The sequence below is a fragment of the Malus domestica genome, chromosome 04, assembly GCF_042453785.1.
Source record: "Malus domestica chromosome 04, GDT2T_hap1".
In the NCBI taxonomy this organism is placed as follows: domain Eukaryota; kingdom Viridiplantae; phylum Streptophyta; class Magnoliopsida; order Rosales; family Rosaceae; genus Malus; species Malus domestica.
In genome coordinates this window covers 12,764,270-12,783,231 of record NC_091664.1, presented here as the reverse complement: position 1 = coordinate 12,783,231, position 18,962 = coordinate 12,764,270, and the positions used below count along the sequence as shown (strand labels likewise).

At 37.3% G+C, this 18,962-nt stretch overlaps 1 protein-coding gene across 1 annotated transcript; it reads left to right on the top strand.

Annotated features, from left to right (window-relative positions):
• The first annotated feature begins 14,402 nt into the window (after positions 1–14,402).
• On the top strand, positions 14,403–15,574 carry LOC139194994 (uncharacterized mitochondrial protein AtMg00810-like). Its single transcript, XM_070820163.1, has 2 exons — positions 14,403–14,530; positions 14,857–15,574. The coding sequence occupies exons 1-2, from the start codon at positions 14,403–14,405 to the stop codon at positions 15,572–15,574; spliced, it is 846 nt and encodes a 281-aa protein (XP_070676264.1).
• Positions 15,575–18,962: the final 3,388 nt, after the last annotated feature.

Genomic DNA, 18,962 nt, shown 5'->3' with positions numbered 1-18,962 from the left:
TCTCAAACTATAGGTTAAACCATAATTTCATATATCTCAAGTTTTAAAAATTACAATGTCATATCTTAGCTTACGATGTGACTTGAGGCGAAGCACACTCCCTCACTCGAGTAAAAATATTAATTAAATATTAACAAATTAAAAATAAATCATTTATATATTTTTACAAAAAAATGTGGGACCCACCCTCTACAAACTCATCACCCTCACCCTTCTTCCCCAGCCCATTTTTCACCCCCACCTCCCCACCTCCCTCTCCGCAACCCATTTCTTCACCATCGCCTTTCGTGCCCACTTCAAATCCGATGCCATTAATAATGCAACAAAACAAGGCTCGAGGAACAAAACCCATGTTTTAATTTTCCTAACTTTTGATATTGCTTTGAGCACTCAACACTCTCACCCTCTCCCCTGCTTCCCACAAATCCCCAACCTTTCTCACCTGCAAACACCATTCTCATTCTTCAATTCCATCACCACATGTTATGTTCTTGACTCCATGTGCCCACACATAACCTAGAAACTCCTTCTCTTTGCTATCCCCAACAAAGAACCTCACACACCTGACCTGAAAACCTGGCAACTCATTCATTACAACCCATTCATTTCTCCCAATATCATACCCACAAGGAAGTGCTGAAGTCGAATCGGAAGATCGTAGAGGACGGCTTTATAGCCCAATTGGCAGCCACCTTTCACTCTGGTGATGAGAACACTAGTACAAAAACATACTTCCGTGCTAGAGCAAATTTCATTGCGCAAGGACATTTTACACAACGTTGACAACCAAGCGTCATGCAAGGACATTGTGTGCTACGCAGACAGCCGTCGCACAAAACTATTTTGTGCGATGAACGTGATGTGACGACCCATCTCTAATTTTCCATGTAATTTTCTTCCTGAGTGTGTAAAATGATGTTTATACCCTTATTGCCAAAGTGGAACCTGACATGGATGTAGTTATTCGACTTTTAATTTAGTTTTCCTGTGATCGTCATTAAATAGTACTCGTTGTTACGAATGCGTGAGTGCAAGTTAGACCCGAATCAGATTTGTAATGAAGAAGTTACTTTTAGTTAAAGTGCGTTAACAACGGGTAGAATTGTACACATGTGTGCTAATTATTCAGTGTGAGAAACACAATTCTTTATAAGGAGACAGATTTTGTGTACATTTTATATTTTGCAATCTGATCTCTTTTTATTTTAAAAACCCAGTTCAAATCTCATCCTCACCTTTCTTACCCACTTAGAGACCTCATTTCTGCCCAATCAGAAATTCTCTCTCTCTCTCTCTCTCTCTCTCTCTCTCTTTCTCTCTCTCTCTCTCTCTCTCTCTTTTCTCCTTCTATCATCAAACTTTACAGATCGAACTTCAAACCACCACCATCGTACTCCTCTCCTCACCACGAGTCCATCGGTACGAACCGATCCTAAAATGATTGAGTTTTGAGCTTCCAACTTGAAGCAACTCGGAGCTCCGACTCGGGGGTGGAATCTCGGACAATTTCCAGTTTGTGTTACAAGGTTTTGGGAGATTTGCAAGCACCTACTAAACTCCCCGTGGCCACTAACCTAAGTTAGAAGTCAAGCTAATGTGTAGAAGCACGGTTTTGGGACATTGGAGTTAAGGTCGAGAGTTTCGAAACAATTTTAGTCCATTTCTATCCAGCTTTTGGACTTATAAGAGGTACAAACTTGTTCTCCTTTTCCTGAGCTTCATTTCCATATATAGTACGTCGAAAATGGTTGAGAATTGAGAAAGTTATGAAATTTTAATAAATTTCCAGAATTTTGGCAAACTAGACAGCGGCGGACGGTGGAGGACAATCGGAAAAGAAACAGAATATTTCGTTAAATGCTGTTAGGTAACACCGTTAGACATAACGGAATATTACGTCAAATCTAACGAAATATTCCCTGGGAATCTGCCAACGCATGGTGGCACGTGGCCTGCACGTAGGCACCCGTGTGGCCGCGAGTTGGCGGTGCATGAGGGTGCGACCACCCTCGTGGCGGCGAATGGTTGTCGTGTACGGGTCTGTGACGTCGTGTAGAATGTTTTTGTATATTTAAACCCTTCTTTGAGCAAACAATGGGGGATTTTCCTAGACTTTTAGTGTATGTCCTAATTAATTAATTAGTATAGTTGTTTCACATGTAGGAAAGAATTACCCCGATGAGGTACAGGGATAAGCAAGGTTAGGAGGTTACAATTCGACTACGTATTAGTGAGTGGGCATTTGTTTTTATGGATTATATATAAAGTTTTAAGGTTTCCACAAATACTTTTGGATTGATTTTACGCCTATTATGCCATGTTTTATTAATTTTTTAAAATACCATTATATTGTTGAGATTTATATATTGTCATGGCATGTTCATATACAATATAATTGCTCATAATGCACGCTTGCACCAGTGTAGTACTCGCCCTAGGCTAGTGTCACATCTCGACTCCGCCATAGCACAATATTGTCTGCTTTGGGCTACGCCCTCAGGGATTTGTTCCTGGGTAAGAGAACATCACTACCCAAAACGCGTTATGCTAGGAAGAGAAAGGTGTGTACATATAAGGCCATGGACCAACCCTTACCCAGTCGATGTGGCATACTACAATCCACCCCCCTTAGGGAGGCCGACATCTTCGTCGGCACATCCTAACAAACAGTGAGTCTAGCTCTAATTCCAAATTGTCACATCCTGACTCCGACGTAGCACAATATTGTCCACTTTGGGCCATGCCTTCACGGATTTGTTCTTAAGCAAGAGAACCTCACTACCCGAAACACGTCATGCTAGGAAGAAGGGGGCATGTACATATAAGGCCAGGGACTAACCCTCACCCCGCCGATGTGGGATATTACAGTCAGGGCCAGGCTTCGTGTGTATGTTCACATCGCAATGCCTGCTCACCTTGGATCCATTGTAGGTGCCAGTCCTATCCTAGGTTGCAATAGGCAACTAGGACTCGTATGTGACGCGCTTAACGCAAGTTTCATGTGATTGTAGTACTAGAGTGTATATTATGATTACACCCAGTCATGTTCGCGTCAGAATTCATATGCATGAACTTATGTGTTAGCATAGATTGATGAGCACCTGATTTTCTTATGCTACGGTTGAGATATTATGATTGGCATATTTATGGAATTATTGTTGATTTGCATTTGATTTCATACTTATACGTAGTATGATTTTCAAGAAACTATATATATGTTTTACGGCGAGGGGTTAGTATGTTCAGAAAAATAAATGTGTTTTATAAAGCTTTGATTTTGCCCACTTACCCTTCTACTTTTTTGCCCCTCCAGAACTTAGTTAATTGAATTCTTTGTGACGTACGAAGGATCTCTGGTGGTTCTGACATTTCCATAATTAAATGTAGGAGTTTATTTCCAGTTGTGTAACAAATACCTTAGCTAGATTCGACAGCTCTACTGATGTCGTACTGTCATCTATGCTCTGACTATTTATGTTTTATAGGTTTTTCCCACTACCGCGCACTCTCTTTATTAGCTTAAATAAATGTTAGATTTGGTTTAAATTTACCCTTTTTTTTTAAACATCACATTCATTTTGGCTACGTCACCTTCGGGTGTCAACCAACATGCCTCGACTCTGGTCGGGGTGTCACGTGAACCTTCATTGCGCAATGTTGGAAAAAAAGCAGTAAAGGTCTTGGTTTGGCGCTAAAAGCTTGCGCGATGCACATACTGCGTAGCGCAAACGACCTTTGTGCGACGTTTTGTTTCACCATCGTGTAAAGACCTTTTGCGCGACCCACCAACCAATGTGTCACTCAAAGATAGTTTGCACGACGCGGCCTGTCCATCGCACAAAGGGTTTTTATACTTTATTTAAGTATAACATGAGATTTTGTGGTATCCACTAGTGTAAATATTTTGAATTGAAAATTGAGTTCTTTCATTGTATTCATATAGGGTCAAGGAGTGTAATTGTAAAAAAATCATCAAAATCGGAGTTAAAATAACCGTTAAATCGTGATTTTTCGTTTATAATCGTCCAAAAGTTTTGTCCCATTACTTGATCTCTGAACGTTTGTTTTTTGCGATTTTTTGTGTATGCGATCTCAAAGTATATATAAACAAGTTTGAAGGTTGGATAGTTGAAACCAATTTCGTAGAATGCATATCCCATCAAAACAATAGATTCACTAACACTTAGAGTTTATTTATAATTTCATTAAGTATAACATAAGATTTTGTGGTACCCACTAGTGTAAATATTTTAAATTGAAATTTGAGTTCTTTCATTGTATTCATATAGGGTCAAGGAGTAGGTGTAAAAAAATCATCAAAATCAGAGTTAAAACTACCGTTAAATTGTGATTTTTCGTTTATAACCGTTGAAAAGTTTTGTTCCATTACTTGATCTTTGAACGTTTGTTTTTTGCGATTTTTGGCGTATGTGATCTCAAAGTATATAGAAACAAGTTTGATGGTTGGATCGTTAAAACTAGTTTCGTAGAATGTGTATCCCATCAAAACAATAGATTCACTAACACTTAAGAATTTATTTATAATTTCATTAAGTATAACATAAGATTTTGTGGTACCCACTAGTGTAAATATTTTAAATTGAAAATTGAGTTTTTTCATTATATTCAGAAGGGTCAAGGAGTGTAGCTGTAAAAATTCATCAAAATCGGAGTTAAAACTACCGTTAAATCGTGATTTTTTGTTTATAACTGTCGAAATGTATTATCCCATTACTTGATCTCTGAACGTTTGTTTTTTGCGATTTTTGGCATATGTGATCTCGAAGTATATAGAAATAAGTTTGACGGTTGGATTGTTGAAACTAGTTTCGTAGCACCCTAAACCCTTCGCAAAAAAGAAAAAAAAAAGGGTGTGCGCAACAAAGAAGTAACCTACGTCGCGGAAAAATATTTTGTGAAATGCAAGTACCGTCGTCGCGCAAAGACCTTTTGTGCGATGCACCAACCAATGCGTCAAAGATGGTTTGCACGACGTGGTCTATCCGTCGCGCAAAGGGTTTTAATACTTTATTTAAGTACAACATAAGATTTTGTGGTATCCACTAGTGTAAATATTCTAAATTGAAAAACAAGTTCATTCATTGTATTCATATAGGGTCAAGGAGTGTCGTTGTAAAAAATCATCAAAATCGGAGTTAAAACTACCGTTAAATCATAATTTTTCGTTGATAATCGTCGAAAAGTTATTGTCCCGTTACTTGATATCTAAACATGTTTTTTTTTTTTTTGCGATTTTTGGCGTATGCCTTCTCGAAGTATATATAAACAAGTTTGATGGTTGGATCGTTGAAACTAGTTTCATAGAATGCGTATCCCATCAAGTTCAATGGTATATATATTTATTAAGTAGCTTTAAATTTATTTATTTTGTATGTACAACACTTAAGAAATTGAATGGTATGTATATTTATTAAGTAGCTTTAAATTTATTATTGTAGTTCGGATCAAGTTTTTGTTAGAAAAATATATTATTGTGGGTTTTATGTAAAAAAAAAAAGAATTTGAAGGGAGTAAAGTCACATTTTTCAGTAAACTTGATAATAATTTATTATTATTTTTTTAAATATAACTTGCACGACACCATGATAGGGTCGTCATTTAAAACCACTTTGCACGATGTCAATGTTCAATATATGTTTGACATCTTCTATGCGAAAACCCGCAACCCCTTGGGGTTATCCTACACTTGGAAGAAGAAGTAGAAAAAGGAATAAATATAGTGATAATTTGATTCAGGAATCCGAAAATAAAGAGAGAAACAAAGAATATCACTACCGTGTAAACAAATAGTTTGAGAGTAAGCATTACATAATCTCCAAGATTTTTTTTAGTAAAAAAGAGTTCAATGAGATAATGAGACAAAGACACAATAATCAGATTGGTGTAACGTGTATCCCCCCCTGTTCCGGTCATGGAATAGATGAAAGAGGCTGCATTAATCGGGGATACACGACAGAAGGGTTTGCTTTATTTACAAACTTCGGTCGCCGGCTCCCCTGTCATCAGGTCACCAACTTCCTTGACCTTCCGGCACTGGGCAGGCGTATTTTCATTGTTCAACTCTTTGACAATTTTCATTTCATCCGGGAAAAGCCATCTTTTTCTCAACAATGTCTTTGTAATTTGATCCAATAGCGTTCCGTTAGTCTACCACATTTATCTTTATTAAAATTGTGGCGGTGCAATTGTAAAAAGGGATGTGCTATCCACACACCATTTTTTACTTCTCACACACCTCTTGTTGATTTCTGTCCTTTGATCTTCTTCAATTCATCTGATCCAACGGCCGAAAATTAAAAAGGTGTGTGAGAAGTAAAAAGGGTGTGTGAATATCACACCCCTTATAAAAAATAGGCGTTTTTTTTTTCCTAAAATTTTTCCAAATTTTGCCGGTCTCTCTACCCCCTCTCTCTCTCTCACTCGGTCTCTCTCATTTTGTCTCGCTCATCTCGCCCTCTCTCTCACTCTGTCTCGCGTAGCCTTCCTCACGACTACACCTAGCCAGCCTCCTCCTCATCCTTCATTCTTCCCGACTGCACCTAACCAGGTATCTATCTTTTCTTAATTCTTAATTTTTCTTCTTTCTAAGATCAGAATCAGGCTTTAATGCTTTGCTTTGAAGATTTTGGTATTGTAATTAGATTCGATTTGGAAAATTAAATTAGAAATTGGGGTTTTAGTGTTAAATCGAATTTTAGAGTAGAAATTGGGGGTTTTAGTGTTAAATCGAATTTTGGAGATTTTCACTTGGACTAACAGCTCAAACTAGTACTCAAGCTAGAAACATTGGACAAAGTAATACCACAGGTTCGTAACATGCTAATCTCTGATATATCACTACAGTCTTGTTTATAGTTCTCAACTGATGAGTTTGATTATTCACAGGATGGCTCTGTAGATCCTGATTCTTTGAGCACTAGCATTAACAGTGATATAGAACCTCTTCCAGGCCTTGCATCCATACTTGAAGAGCTAGTACAGGAAGATGGGTAAGGTTTTTGCATTTTTTGGTTTATGAAGAGTTATTTTTGAATATTTTAATAGCTTTGATTGAGAGGCTAGAATCCGTATGAATATTTTGGATTTGGAAAAATTTCCAATACTAGTATTGCTGTCAAGACAATATTTATCTCAACATAAACTGTTGATAGTTACCAAAAACTGGATTTTGTCAGAACTTCTACAAAGTGTGAATAAAGAAATAAATGATTAACTATCGAACTCCATTCATGAACTCATACATGGAATTGAGGCCACAAGGATGACTTTTTTGGCAACAAACTAGTCCAGCCTCCTTTGCTTCTCATTAGATAAAAGTTAATTCATTATAATTTTCAGATAAATTATTTCAAAATTGTACTTTTAAGCATGAAGGTCTCCCAATCATGATTGTGAGTAAATTATACGTTTTCAAAGGTTGAGCGGTAAACTATTATGGTTCAGATTATTAGTCTGTTAGGATTGTCTTGTTAGCTAGTTATGGTTTTCCTCTTAATTCCATTTTCCACTTTAGGTTTGTTCTTTTCGGACTTCGCAGATAAGCTGTTTTAGCCTCAACTACCGTTGGATTTCAAACCACCTCCGGAGAAGAAAAAGTGCCCACCTTTGACAGGTATGTTAACCATGAAAATAAGTGGTTAGCATTGGACAGAGATCAATATTTGATTTATACAGGGATTAAGATTTGATTTATGCAGCAGTAGTACACGACTTTTAAATTGAAGTTGATGTTGTATACTCTGTATACCTTTTTTTTTTCTTTCCTTTTTTGAAGTTTTAACTTTTAGAGAATTGTTGTGCACTTGTATGTGAAATGCAGAGGCAAATCAGAATAGGATAGTTGAAGCTGGTGGTCTTACTTCCTTGCTGATGCTTTTTAGAAGCCTTGAGGACGAAGCAGTTTGAAGAGTGGCAGCTGGTGCCATTACGAATCTTGCAATGAATGGTGAGTGCTCAATGATCTATTCTTCTTTCTTAGAGTGCAAGGGCTTTTTCTTTAGTTTGAATGTTGTTACTTTTGGGTTGAGAAGTATCTGTTTGACTTTCAAAATATTGGTTTTTTACGTTGCTTCCTCTCTGGATTTGCAGAAGTCAATCAAGAAATTATAATGCAAGAATGTGGGATTAGTTTGTTAACAACGACAGCCGCTGAAGCTGATGATGCTCAAACCCTATGCATGATTGCTGGAGCTATTGCTAATTTATGCGGCAATGGTATTGTTAGCATTGAAGTGATTTTAGCTCAAATAAGTTTATATTTTACTTGTTTTAATTAGAGCCCTTGAATTACATTCCAAATGGATGCTCCAGATTAAGTTAAAGCAAGGGGTGTTGAGTGACACATGTAACTATCTCATAGGATAGATAACATGAATGGCTGAGATTGTTTTCATTCTGTTAGAGGAGAGAGCAGAGCAATATTCCCTCCTCAGTGAAACGGTAATATTCGTTTTGCTATGTAAGAGAGAGAGAGAGCAATTTCAATGAGAATGAGTGTGAGGCTTCCATTACTCTGAAGCTCTCTGAAATTATTCAATCCCTCTTCCAGAAATCTTTCTTAGATCCATTGAATCACAGTACAAAAATCACACAATCGAACATGGCCTCAGAGCCAGGTTGCATCATTTGCAACTGGGTGTGAATCTGTGAAGAGCGCAGCGAAGAACTCAAACTAATAGTCAAACTTTGTTGCTGAAGGAAAATTCAGAGAAGAAATCTTAGAGATCTTGAATCGATTCTTATATGGCTGGGTCAATTGGTGTTGATCTTGGAGCACTGGTATTCAATGGAGACAACTTCGATTTCTGGCAGATTCGGATAAAGACCATATTCTGATCTCATAAACTCTAGGATGTTGTTGAGAAGGGTTTCGCTACTCCGGCGAAAAAGGATGAAGAACTCACTGAAGCTGAGAGCAAGCTGGTGAGGGAGAACATAGTCAAAGATGCAAAGGCACTTGAAATCATCCAAGGGGCGGTTTCTGATTAGATATTTCTGAGAATCGCCATCCAAGAGACTATACACGCAACTTGGAATGTCCTGAAGCAAAAATTTGTAGGGGTAAATTGCCAAAGTGGTCCCTAAGATTTGCATAACTCATCACTTTGGTCCCTGAGATTCCAAATCGATAAAAGTGGTCCCTGAGATTGTCCACCATCCATCATTTTGGTCATTCCGTTAAAAACTCCGTTAAGTGTCCCATAGCTCTTGGCCGGAAGTTTGGGCAATTTTCAAAGCTTCATAACTCAATCGTTTCTTAACCAAATTTGACCCATAATATATCAAAATAAAGATAGGAAAGTGTATAATAAGATTATACCTATTTCAAATCCCAATGGTTGCCGAAGATGGCCGAAACATTGCCTCAAAGTTGACTGGTCAGAGTAAAAACTTGAAAACTCGCCGAAAACTGGGTAAACTTTAAACGTTCACAACTTCTTCAATACTCAACGAAATCAAGTTATTCAAAAAAAAAAATTCATACTTCTCGACGAAATGAAGAGAATGGTACCCTTTTCAACGGCTAACTCATAGTGGTTTGGCCGGAAAATGGCTCGAAAGTGGTTAACTCGATATCAAGATAACCACTTTTGAGCCGTTTTCTGGCCAAACCACTGTGAGTCAGCCATAAAAAAGGTACCATTCTCTTTGTCTCGTCAAGAAGTATGATTTTCATTTTGAAACACTTGATTTCATTGAGTATTGAATAAGTTATGAACGTTTAAAGTTTACCCAGTTTCCGGCGAGTTTTCAAGTTTTCACTCGGACCAGTCAACTTTGAGGCTATTTTTCGGCAACCATTGGGCTTCGAAATAGGTATAATCTTATTCTACACTTTCCTATCTTCATTTTGATATATTATGGGTCGAATTTGGTTAAGAAACGATTGAGTTACGAAGCTTTGAAAGAATGGTACCCTTTTCAACGGCTAACTCATAGTGGTTTGGCCGGAAAATGGCTCGAAAGTGGCTAACTCGATATCAAGACAACCACTTTTGAGCCGTTTTCTGGCCAAACCACTGTGAGTTAGCCATAAAAAAGGTACCATTCTCTTTGTCTCGTCAAGAAGTATGATTTTCATTTTGAATCACTTGATTTCGTTGAGTATTGAATAAGTTATGAACGTTTAAAGTTTACCCAGTTTCCGGCGAGTTTTCAAGTTTTCACTCAGACCAGTCAACTTTGAGGCTATTTTTCGGCAACCATTGGGCTTCGAAATAGGTATAATCTTATTCTACACTTTCCTATCTTCATTTTGATATATTATGGGTCGAATTTGGTTAAGAAACGATTGAGTTACGAAGCTTTGAAAGAATGGTACCCTTTTCAACGGCTAACTCACAGTGGTTTGGCCGGAAAATGGCTCGAAAGTGGCTAACTCGATATCAAGACAACCACTTTTGAGCCGTTTTCTGGCCAAACCACTGTGAGTTAGCCATAAAAAAGGTACCATTCTTTTTGTCTCGTCAAGAAGTATGATTTTCATTTTGAATCACTTGATTTCGTTGAGTATTAAATAAGTTATGAACGTTTAAAGTTTACCCAGTTTCCGGCGAGTTTTCAAGTTTTCACTCAGACCAGTCAACTTTGAGGCTATTTTTCGGCAACCATTGGGCTTCGAAATAGGTATAATCTTATTCTACACTTTCCTATCTTCATTTTGATATATTATGGGTCGAATTTGGTTAAGAAACGATTGAGTTACGAAGCTTTGAAAGAATGGTACCCTTTTCAACGGCTAACTCACAGTGGTTTGGCCGGAAAATGGCTCGAAAGTGGCTAACTCGATATCAAGACAACCACTTTTGAGCCGTTTTCTGGCCAAACCACTGTGAGTTAGCCATCAAAAAGGTACCATTCTCTTTGTCTCGTCAAGAAGTATGATTTTCATTTTGAATCACTTGATTTCGTTGAGTATTGAATAAGTTATGAACGTTTAAAGTTTACCCAGTTTCCGGCGAGTTTTCAAGTTTTCACTCAGACCAGTCAACTTTGAGGCTATTTTTCGGCGACCATTAGGCTTCGAAATAGGTATAATCTTATTCTACACTTTCCTATCTTCATTTTGATATATTATGGGTCGAATTTGGTTAAGAAACGATTGAGTTACGAAGCTTTGAAAATTGCCCAAACTTCCTGCTAAGAGCTCCGGGACACTTAACGGAGTTTTTAACGGAATGACCAAAATGATGGATGGTGGACAATCTCAGGGACCACTTTTATCGATTTGGAATCTCAGGGACCAAAGTGATGAGTTATGCAAATCTCAGGGACCATTTTGGCAATTTACCCAATTTGTAGGAGATAAACAAGTAAGAGCTGTGAAACTCCAAGGCTTACGCTGTGGTTTTGAATATACTAGAATGAGCGTTCTCTGCATATCTAGTTAGGCTATTTGATTTGCTAAGTCAAATGAGGAGTTATGGTGAAGATATTAGCAATCAGAGAGTTGTTCAAAAGTTGATGATAAGCTTACCTAGATCGTATGATAGTATTGCTTCTGTGATTGAAAATACTAAGGATCTAGACATTGTTGATGTTCAAGATGTTGCTATTCTAAAAGGGTATGAACAAAGCATTGATAGGAATGATGAGATTCACACTGAGAAGGCATTTGTTAGTCTTAATATTGCTCCAAAACAAAATAAGTACAATGGAAGGCATTTGTCATCTTGTCCTGCCTCCTTAAAGTTCTCAGGCTCAACAATCCACAAGTTTCATCTTGCATAAACTTTTGTCAAGCTTTTGAACTTCAAATGAGTGTGATCATATTCTTGGGGACTTGTGTTATTCTACATTTGAACCAATCTTGAGCCATTTTCAATTGACTCACAAGTTTCAGATGATGACTCATCATTTACATTACATCTGTCACTTGAACTCTCTTCTTCCCTTTGTTCACACATTCCCACTTCAGGCATTGGTACACTGATGATCTTCTCAGATTGAGATTCCTAATCCCAGCAAGCATTTTCATCAACTATCACATCCCTTGACATAATTATCTTCTTTGAGACAAGGTCATAAAGTCTATAACCTTTCTCACTTGTGCCATATCCCAAGAAAATGCTTTTAGTACTGGTTCCATCTAGCTTCTGTCTAAGTTAACTTGGAATGTGGGCATAACAAATAGAACCAAAGATCTTTTAAGTGTTTGATTCCTGGCTTCCTCCCACTATATGCCTCAAATGGGGTCTTTTTATCAAGAGACTTAGTGGGACATCTATTTAAGATGTAGACTACTGTGTTGACAGCTTCTGCCCAAAAATCAAATGGAACACCCTTCTCAATCATCATACACTTTGCCATTTCCACTATGGTTCTATTCTTCCTCTCAGCCACACCATTCTACTGTGGTGTGTAGGCTACTGTTAATTGTTTTTCCATGCCTATTTCTTCACAAAACTCTTTGAATTCAACATATGTATATTCCCCTCCTCTATCACTTCTCAACTTCTTCAATTTGTATTCAACTGTGGCCTTGGATTTCTTGAATATGTTAAAAACCTCATACTTGTTTCTCAAGAAATAGATCCAACACATTCGAGTGCAGTCATCTATAAAGGTGAGAAAATACCTATTCCCAGCATTAGTAGTGATTTGCATAGGCCCACAAATATCTAAGTGAATCAACTCTAAAGGAAGAGAAGCGCTCCATGATACTTCCTTTATAAATGAATCTCTGCAATGCTTCCCAAAGGCACACCCTGCACATATCCCATCTACTAACTTGAGCTCAAGCATTCCTAGTACCATATCTTGGTCTTTGAGTTGCCTCAGACTACCCATATTCAAATGTCCTAGCCTCTTATGCCAAATTGCGGAAGACTGACATACAGTAGCTTTTAGAGCAATCTGCATCTCAGGTTTAAGTTTCAAGGGAAAACTTTTGTTTCCTTTCATTGGTATTTTGGCTACCAAGTTCGACATAGAGTTATCATCATATACTGCAACAATTGTACCACCAAACACCAGAAAGTAACCATGTTCCATCATCTGCCCTACACTGAGCAAGTTTTCGTTTAAACTTGGAACTAACATCACTTCCTTGACATATCTTCTCCCCATTTTAGTTTCAACTACCAAATTTCCCTTGCCAATGACTTCAATAAGCTGACCAGTGCCCATTTCAACCTTAGCAGTCATTGTTCTATCAATGTCAACCAACAAATCCTCCCTTCTAGTCATATGGTTACTACATCCACTGTCTACATACCATGTGTCTTCACATTTCTTCACTGTGGCATTATTGCAGACATATAACATTGTAGGAGTGTCATTGATTTGATTAACAAAGTTTACATGTTGGTTAGCCTTCTTCTTCCCACGACAATCTTTTGCAATATGCCCCAACTTATGGCAATTATGGCACCTAGGCTTATCCTTGAACCAACATTCACCAAAATACAGTTTATCAGTGTATACAAGGATTCTTGGCTCCTTCGGAGGTACTTCCAACTTTTCCAGCTTGATTTGCAGGTGTGGATGCAAATTTTCTCTTCCTCGATCTTGGACGATTTTGCACCTACAAAACAACTAGCACCTTAGGTTAAGGCCAAAAGCCTCACGCGCCCACAATGAATGGGGGGGGCTTTGGCCGAAGAACCTCCGATGCAAAAGTTAGAATTTTAGAGAGAAATAGTGTTTAGAGTATTTGGGATTTTTTGCAAGAGGTTTGGAATGAGTGTTTGGTAAAAATGGGTGACTATTTATAGGACTAGGTTGGTCCACTTTTCCAAGAAAGTGGCCGGCCACTTTGTATGTTTTTTGGTGAGTTTGTGATGTAATTAGCCAATTTATTGGCTTAATTAAATATGAGAAAAATAAATGGGAAGTTACCAAATTGAATGACTAGCTTTATTTGGGTAATAAGGTGGAGAAAATCAGAAAAGGTATGGAGCAAAGGGAGGTGGCCGGTTTTGTCTACTAATTTGGGTCACTTTATTGACAATTAGGGGATTAATTGAGTTGATCCCCTAATTAATCAATTATTTATCATTTTAAGGGATGATTTTAGGAGATATGGGAAGAATATATTATTTAGATAATTAATTAACTAAATAATATATTAGAGAAATTAAGTTTTGGAAATAATTACCTAAAATGAGATAGTTTGGAATTGGTTACCTCTTTTGGAGCATTTTTTAATTGGTTGAGGATGATTACCCACTATTTGCGCGTAGGAATCCCGTTATACCTCAAGGGTATTTTTGTCTTCTTTTGTCCCAAAGTCCACGTGTCACTTTGTGATCGTTTTTGGCTCCACAGCAGGTCTATTATCCCCTTTCTTCCACTTTGACTTCCAATTCCTCTGTGGTTTGAAAATGCAACTTGTGCATTGTTGAGCCTGAGAACTTTAAGGAGGCAGCACAAGATGAGTCATGGCAGAAGGCAATGGAGGCCAAAATTGGCATGATAGAGAACCATTTGATAAACCAGTAGTTGGTGTCAAGTGGATCTACAAAACAAAATTAAACCTAGAGGGGTCAATACAAAAGAATAAGGCAAGGTTAGTTGTTAAGGGATACTCTCAAAAGCTTGGGGTCGATTTCAATGAGACATTTGCCCCTGTGGCAATATCTGACACTATTAGGACTCTAGTTGGGCTTGCTGCACAGAAATGATGGAAGTTGTTCCAACTTGATATGAAATCTGCATTCTTGAATGGGGTTCTTACTAAAGAAGTGTATATGTAGACCAGCCACTTGGTTCTGTAATTGAAGGCAAGGAGGACAAGGTTTATAAGCTCAAGAATACCTTGTATGGTTTAAAATAGGCACCAAGGGCTTGGTACAAAGAGATTGACTCTTATTTCTGCAATTCTGGTTTTCATAGAAGTCTAAGTGAGGCAACTCTTTACATTAAGACAACTGAGGCAGGAATTCTCATTGTATCCTTGTATGTGGATGACATTATATATACTGGAAGTTCAAGTGCATTAATGGATGATTTTAAAGCAGATATAATGAGAAAATATGAAATGTCTGATCTTGGTCTATTGCATCATTTCTTGGGGCTTAGAGTGATTCAAACAGAAGGATGCATTTTTCTGCATCAAAAGGAATATGCAAAGACCTTATTGGAGAAGTTCGGATTGAAGGATTGCAAACCTGTTGCAACTCCACTTGCAGCAAATGAAAAACTTAGCAAAGAACATGGGAGTGAAATGGCTAATGAAAGTCTTTATAGGCAAATGGTTGGTATCTTGTTATACCTAACAGTTACAAGACCTGATATCATGTTTGCTGCAAGTTTGCTAGCTCGATTCATGCACAATCCAACTACAAAACACATAGGAACTGCAAAGAGGGTACTGAGATATATCCAAGGATCATTGGACTATGGGATTGCATGCGAGAAAGGCAAAGATGTTATGTTTATTGGCTATTGTGATAGTGACTGGGCAGGGAGTGAGGATGTCATGAAAAGCACTTCTAGATATGCTTTTAGTTTTGGTTCTGGAGCATTTTCCTGGGTTTCAATCAAACAAAGCAGTGTAGCACTGTCCACTGCAGAGGATAAGTATGCTAGTGCTGTAGACCCAACTACTTAAACCTTCTGGTTAAGGTTGTTCTATCAGATTTTGGAGAGGAACAAGTGGAGCCTACTCAGATCCTATGTGACAACACCTCTGCCATTGCAAGTTCAAAGAATCTAGTAGCACACCACAAGACAAGGCACATAAACAGAAGGTTCCATTTCATTAGAGATTCACTGCATAATGGTGAAGTTGACCTGATCTATTGCAAAACTAAGGAACAAGTTGCTGATATATTTACAAAAGCATTGGGAAGGGATCAATTTGAGTACTTGAGGAAAGCTTTGGGAGTGATTTCAGCTAAACACTTAGAAGGGAGTGTTAGCATTTAAGTGATTTTAGCTGAAATACGTTTATATTTTACTTGTTTTAATAAGAACCCTTGGATTATATTCCAAATGGATGCTCTAGATTAAGTTAAAGTAAGTGGTGTTGAGTGACACATGTAACTATCTCATAGGATAGATAACATGAAAGGCTGAGACTGTTTTCATTCTGTTAAAGGAGAGAGCAGGGCAATATTCCCTCAGTGAAACGGTAATATTCGTTTTGCTATGTAAGAGAGAGAGAGAGAGAGAGAGAGAGAGAGAGCAATTTCAATGAGAAGGAGTGTGAGGCTTCCATTACTCTAAAGCTCTCTGAAATTATTCAATCCCTCTTCCAGAAATCTTTCTTAGATCCATTGAATCAGAGTACAAAAATCACACAATCGAATAGGTATATTGCATTGTCTTTTCTTTACTTGTTTTATTATTAGAGCCCTTGCCTTTTCTTTTGGTTATTCATTTCTTTTCTCTGATGGTCTTAAAAGAAAATATGTATAACTATCTGTAGTAATTGGGCATAAATGGCTTCATTGGCTTATTAGTGCATAATAAAAGTCCTTTTAAAATATTTGAAGAAGACTCTTCTTTTCTATTTAGTTCCCTGGTTTATTATATACAATTCAAGTCCCTGGAAACATGTCCCTTTTCCAATTCTATGCTTCAAAGGAAGGGTTTTTCTGTTGTTTGTTCTTCATTTTGTCGATGTTTGCTCTGCATTTTTTCCCTAAATTTGTGTATTTAAATCTTGCTTTGTTATTATTTTGTTAATATCCTCAGATAAGCTACAAATGAAGCTAAGGTCTGAAGGTGGTATTAAGGCGTTGCTAGGAATTGTGAGGTGTGGGAATCCTGATGTTCTTTCCCAAGTGGCACGTGGAATAGCTAACTTTGCAAAATGTGAATCATGAGCATGTACTCAAAGTAAGAGCCTCTGTCAGAAATATTCCATGAATAGTTCCCTCGGTGATAGTTCCCTCAGTATTATGGTGGAATGTTCGATTTAAGATTTTTACGTTTTTGGTGTAATGTCAATATGCTGACCTACTATAGGGATAAAGAATGGAAGATCTTTCTTGATAGAAGATGGTACACTTCCATAGATTGTACAAAATGCTAATGACAAGGTGATGTGATATAAACTAGCACACAAATTAAACCCTATTGTTGACAATTGTAGTAAAGATGTAAGTAGGGATCGTTCTAGACTGGGGATTAACTAGGGATGCTAATCAACACAAATAAGACTTAAAAACACTAAATTAGACTCTATAAACTTAAAACTGACATAAATGACTCAAAACAACAACACACAATAAAAAAAGACTCAATTCTAGACCTAACAAGTGATTTTGAAGAAACTAAACTTAACTTGACTCAAAAGATTAAAAGAAAACAAATTATGACTCAACTAACAAGACTTAATGAATGGGGGATTGTTTTTGATGAATTTAAAACTTAAAACAAAAACTTTGCATAAAACACTTTATAAAAACGAATTTGGTGAATTGAAAAGGGTGAAAGGCTAGTTAGAAGGTCCTTCTCCACACATGACATATGCATACAAATCAATTTCCAGTTATTATTCCTTTAGACTATGAATGACAACACCCCAAGTTAACCGTGATAGCACAAATAAACCATCAGATTTTCCTTAACTCATTGAATTGGATGTAATACGCATCGCAACCAAATTATCCTTATCAAGTTCCCTAACTACGAAAAGCATGATAGAAAAACATATCAAAGGTCATTAAGTTCTTTGAAAACCATAAGCATTGACGAAGCATTTGTAACTATGAAAAGCATGATACTCCTACCTAGAATTTACTTAACACAATCATGATTAGTGACTTCCACTACTCGTGAATATAAGTTCATAACGATTAGGTGAAACTCTCTTATACTCTAGCATCAAATTCATGCATGCAAATTAAGTGTCGACCCTCAGCCTACATACATAAACAAGTTTTGATAACTCAGATAAGCAAATCACATTCAAGACTCAAGAAACAATAACTGGACATAATCAGTTCATATAAAGCATATAATCATGGCTTTGAATTCACCTCCAACTATAAAGAAATTAGTTCCTCATGACTTTGAAAACATAAAACCAAATTAAAACAAACATTGAACTAAAACTAAGGATAGAATACACCTGGAAATGTTCCAGCAATCCAAACTTGAATGGCAGACACGACTCCAAGGGTCTCCTCTCCTTCCTTCCTTGCAAATCTGTGCACAAGTATGTATATTCTGACGTTTTGGCTCTTGTATGTGTGGTGCCCGAAATTGTGGTGATAAATATGTATTTATAGGCCTAGGGTTTTCACAATTTCTGAAGCAAAAAGGATTGCACAATCCTAGGATGAAAGGGAGTAGGATACACGACAGGTTTCTAGAAGAGAAGGGATGAAATTCATCAGATTTCTAGGGGAAAAAGGGATTAGGTTATTAGCATTGTTTCATGGCTTGTAGAATCAGATATTAGGTATTCTAATGTGATAAGGAGTTCCCCTTGCAGCTAGAATTAAGGTAGGATAAGATTAGGATAGGATAAAATAAGATAAGATTAGTTTGGATAAGATAAGGTTAGATAATGTTTTGGATAATGTTCCTTCCTTTTAGCTGATTCCTTATCTTCTTTGTCTTGACTCTATTTTCTTCATCTCCTTAGCATATTCCTAGCCTTTTGAACTTGAAAAACGTCCATCCACCTTGCTCCATGCATGTGCTATCCATTCTTGGCCCAAAACTGCTTCAAAATGCTCCAAATTGCACTTTCTTGCCAACTTTGTCATTTGAACCTGAAAACACACGAAAATAGCTTAAAACACTCTAATAAGTAAAAACTAGCTATAAAAATGCAAGAAAACAAGCTAACTAAGTCACATAAATATGCTCCTATCAAATTCCCTTACACTTAGCTTTTGCTAGTCCTCGAGCAAGACAAAACAAACAAAACATAACTTAGACCTTCCAACATTCGCCTCAGGGATTTCCAATGAAACATGACACATTAAAAATCACCACTCCCACATATTTTAGTTATCCTTACCCTCGAGCACACACTTAAT

Excerpts from the sequence above, each read along its gene's own strand:
- LOC139194994 (XM_070820163.1), top strand. The coding sequence starts at position 14,403 with ATGGCAGAAGGCAATGGAGGCCAAAATTGGCATGATAGAGAACCATTT. Across the intron at positions 14,531-14,856 it reads ATACAAAAGAATAAGGCAAG|AAGTCTAAGTGAGGCAACTC; the intron begins GTTAGTTGTTAA and ends TGGTTTTCATAG.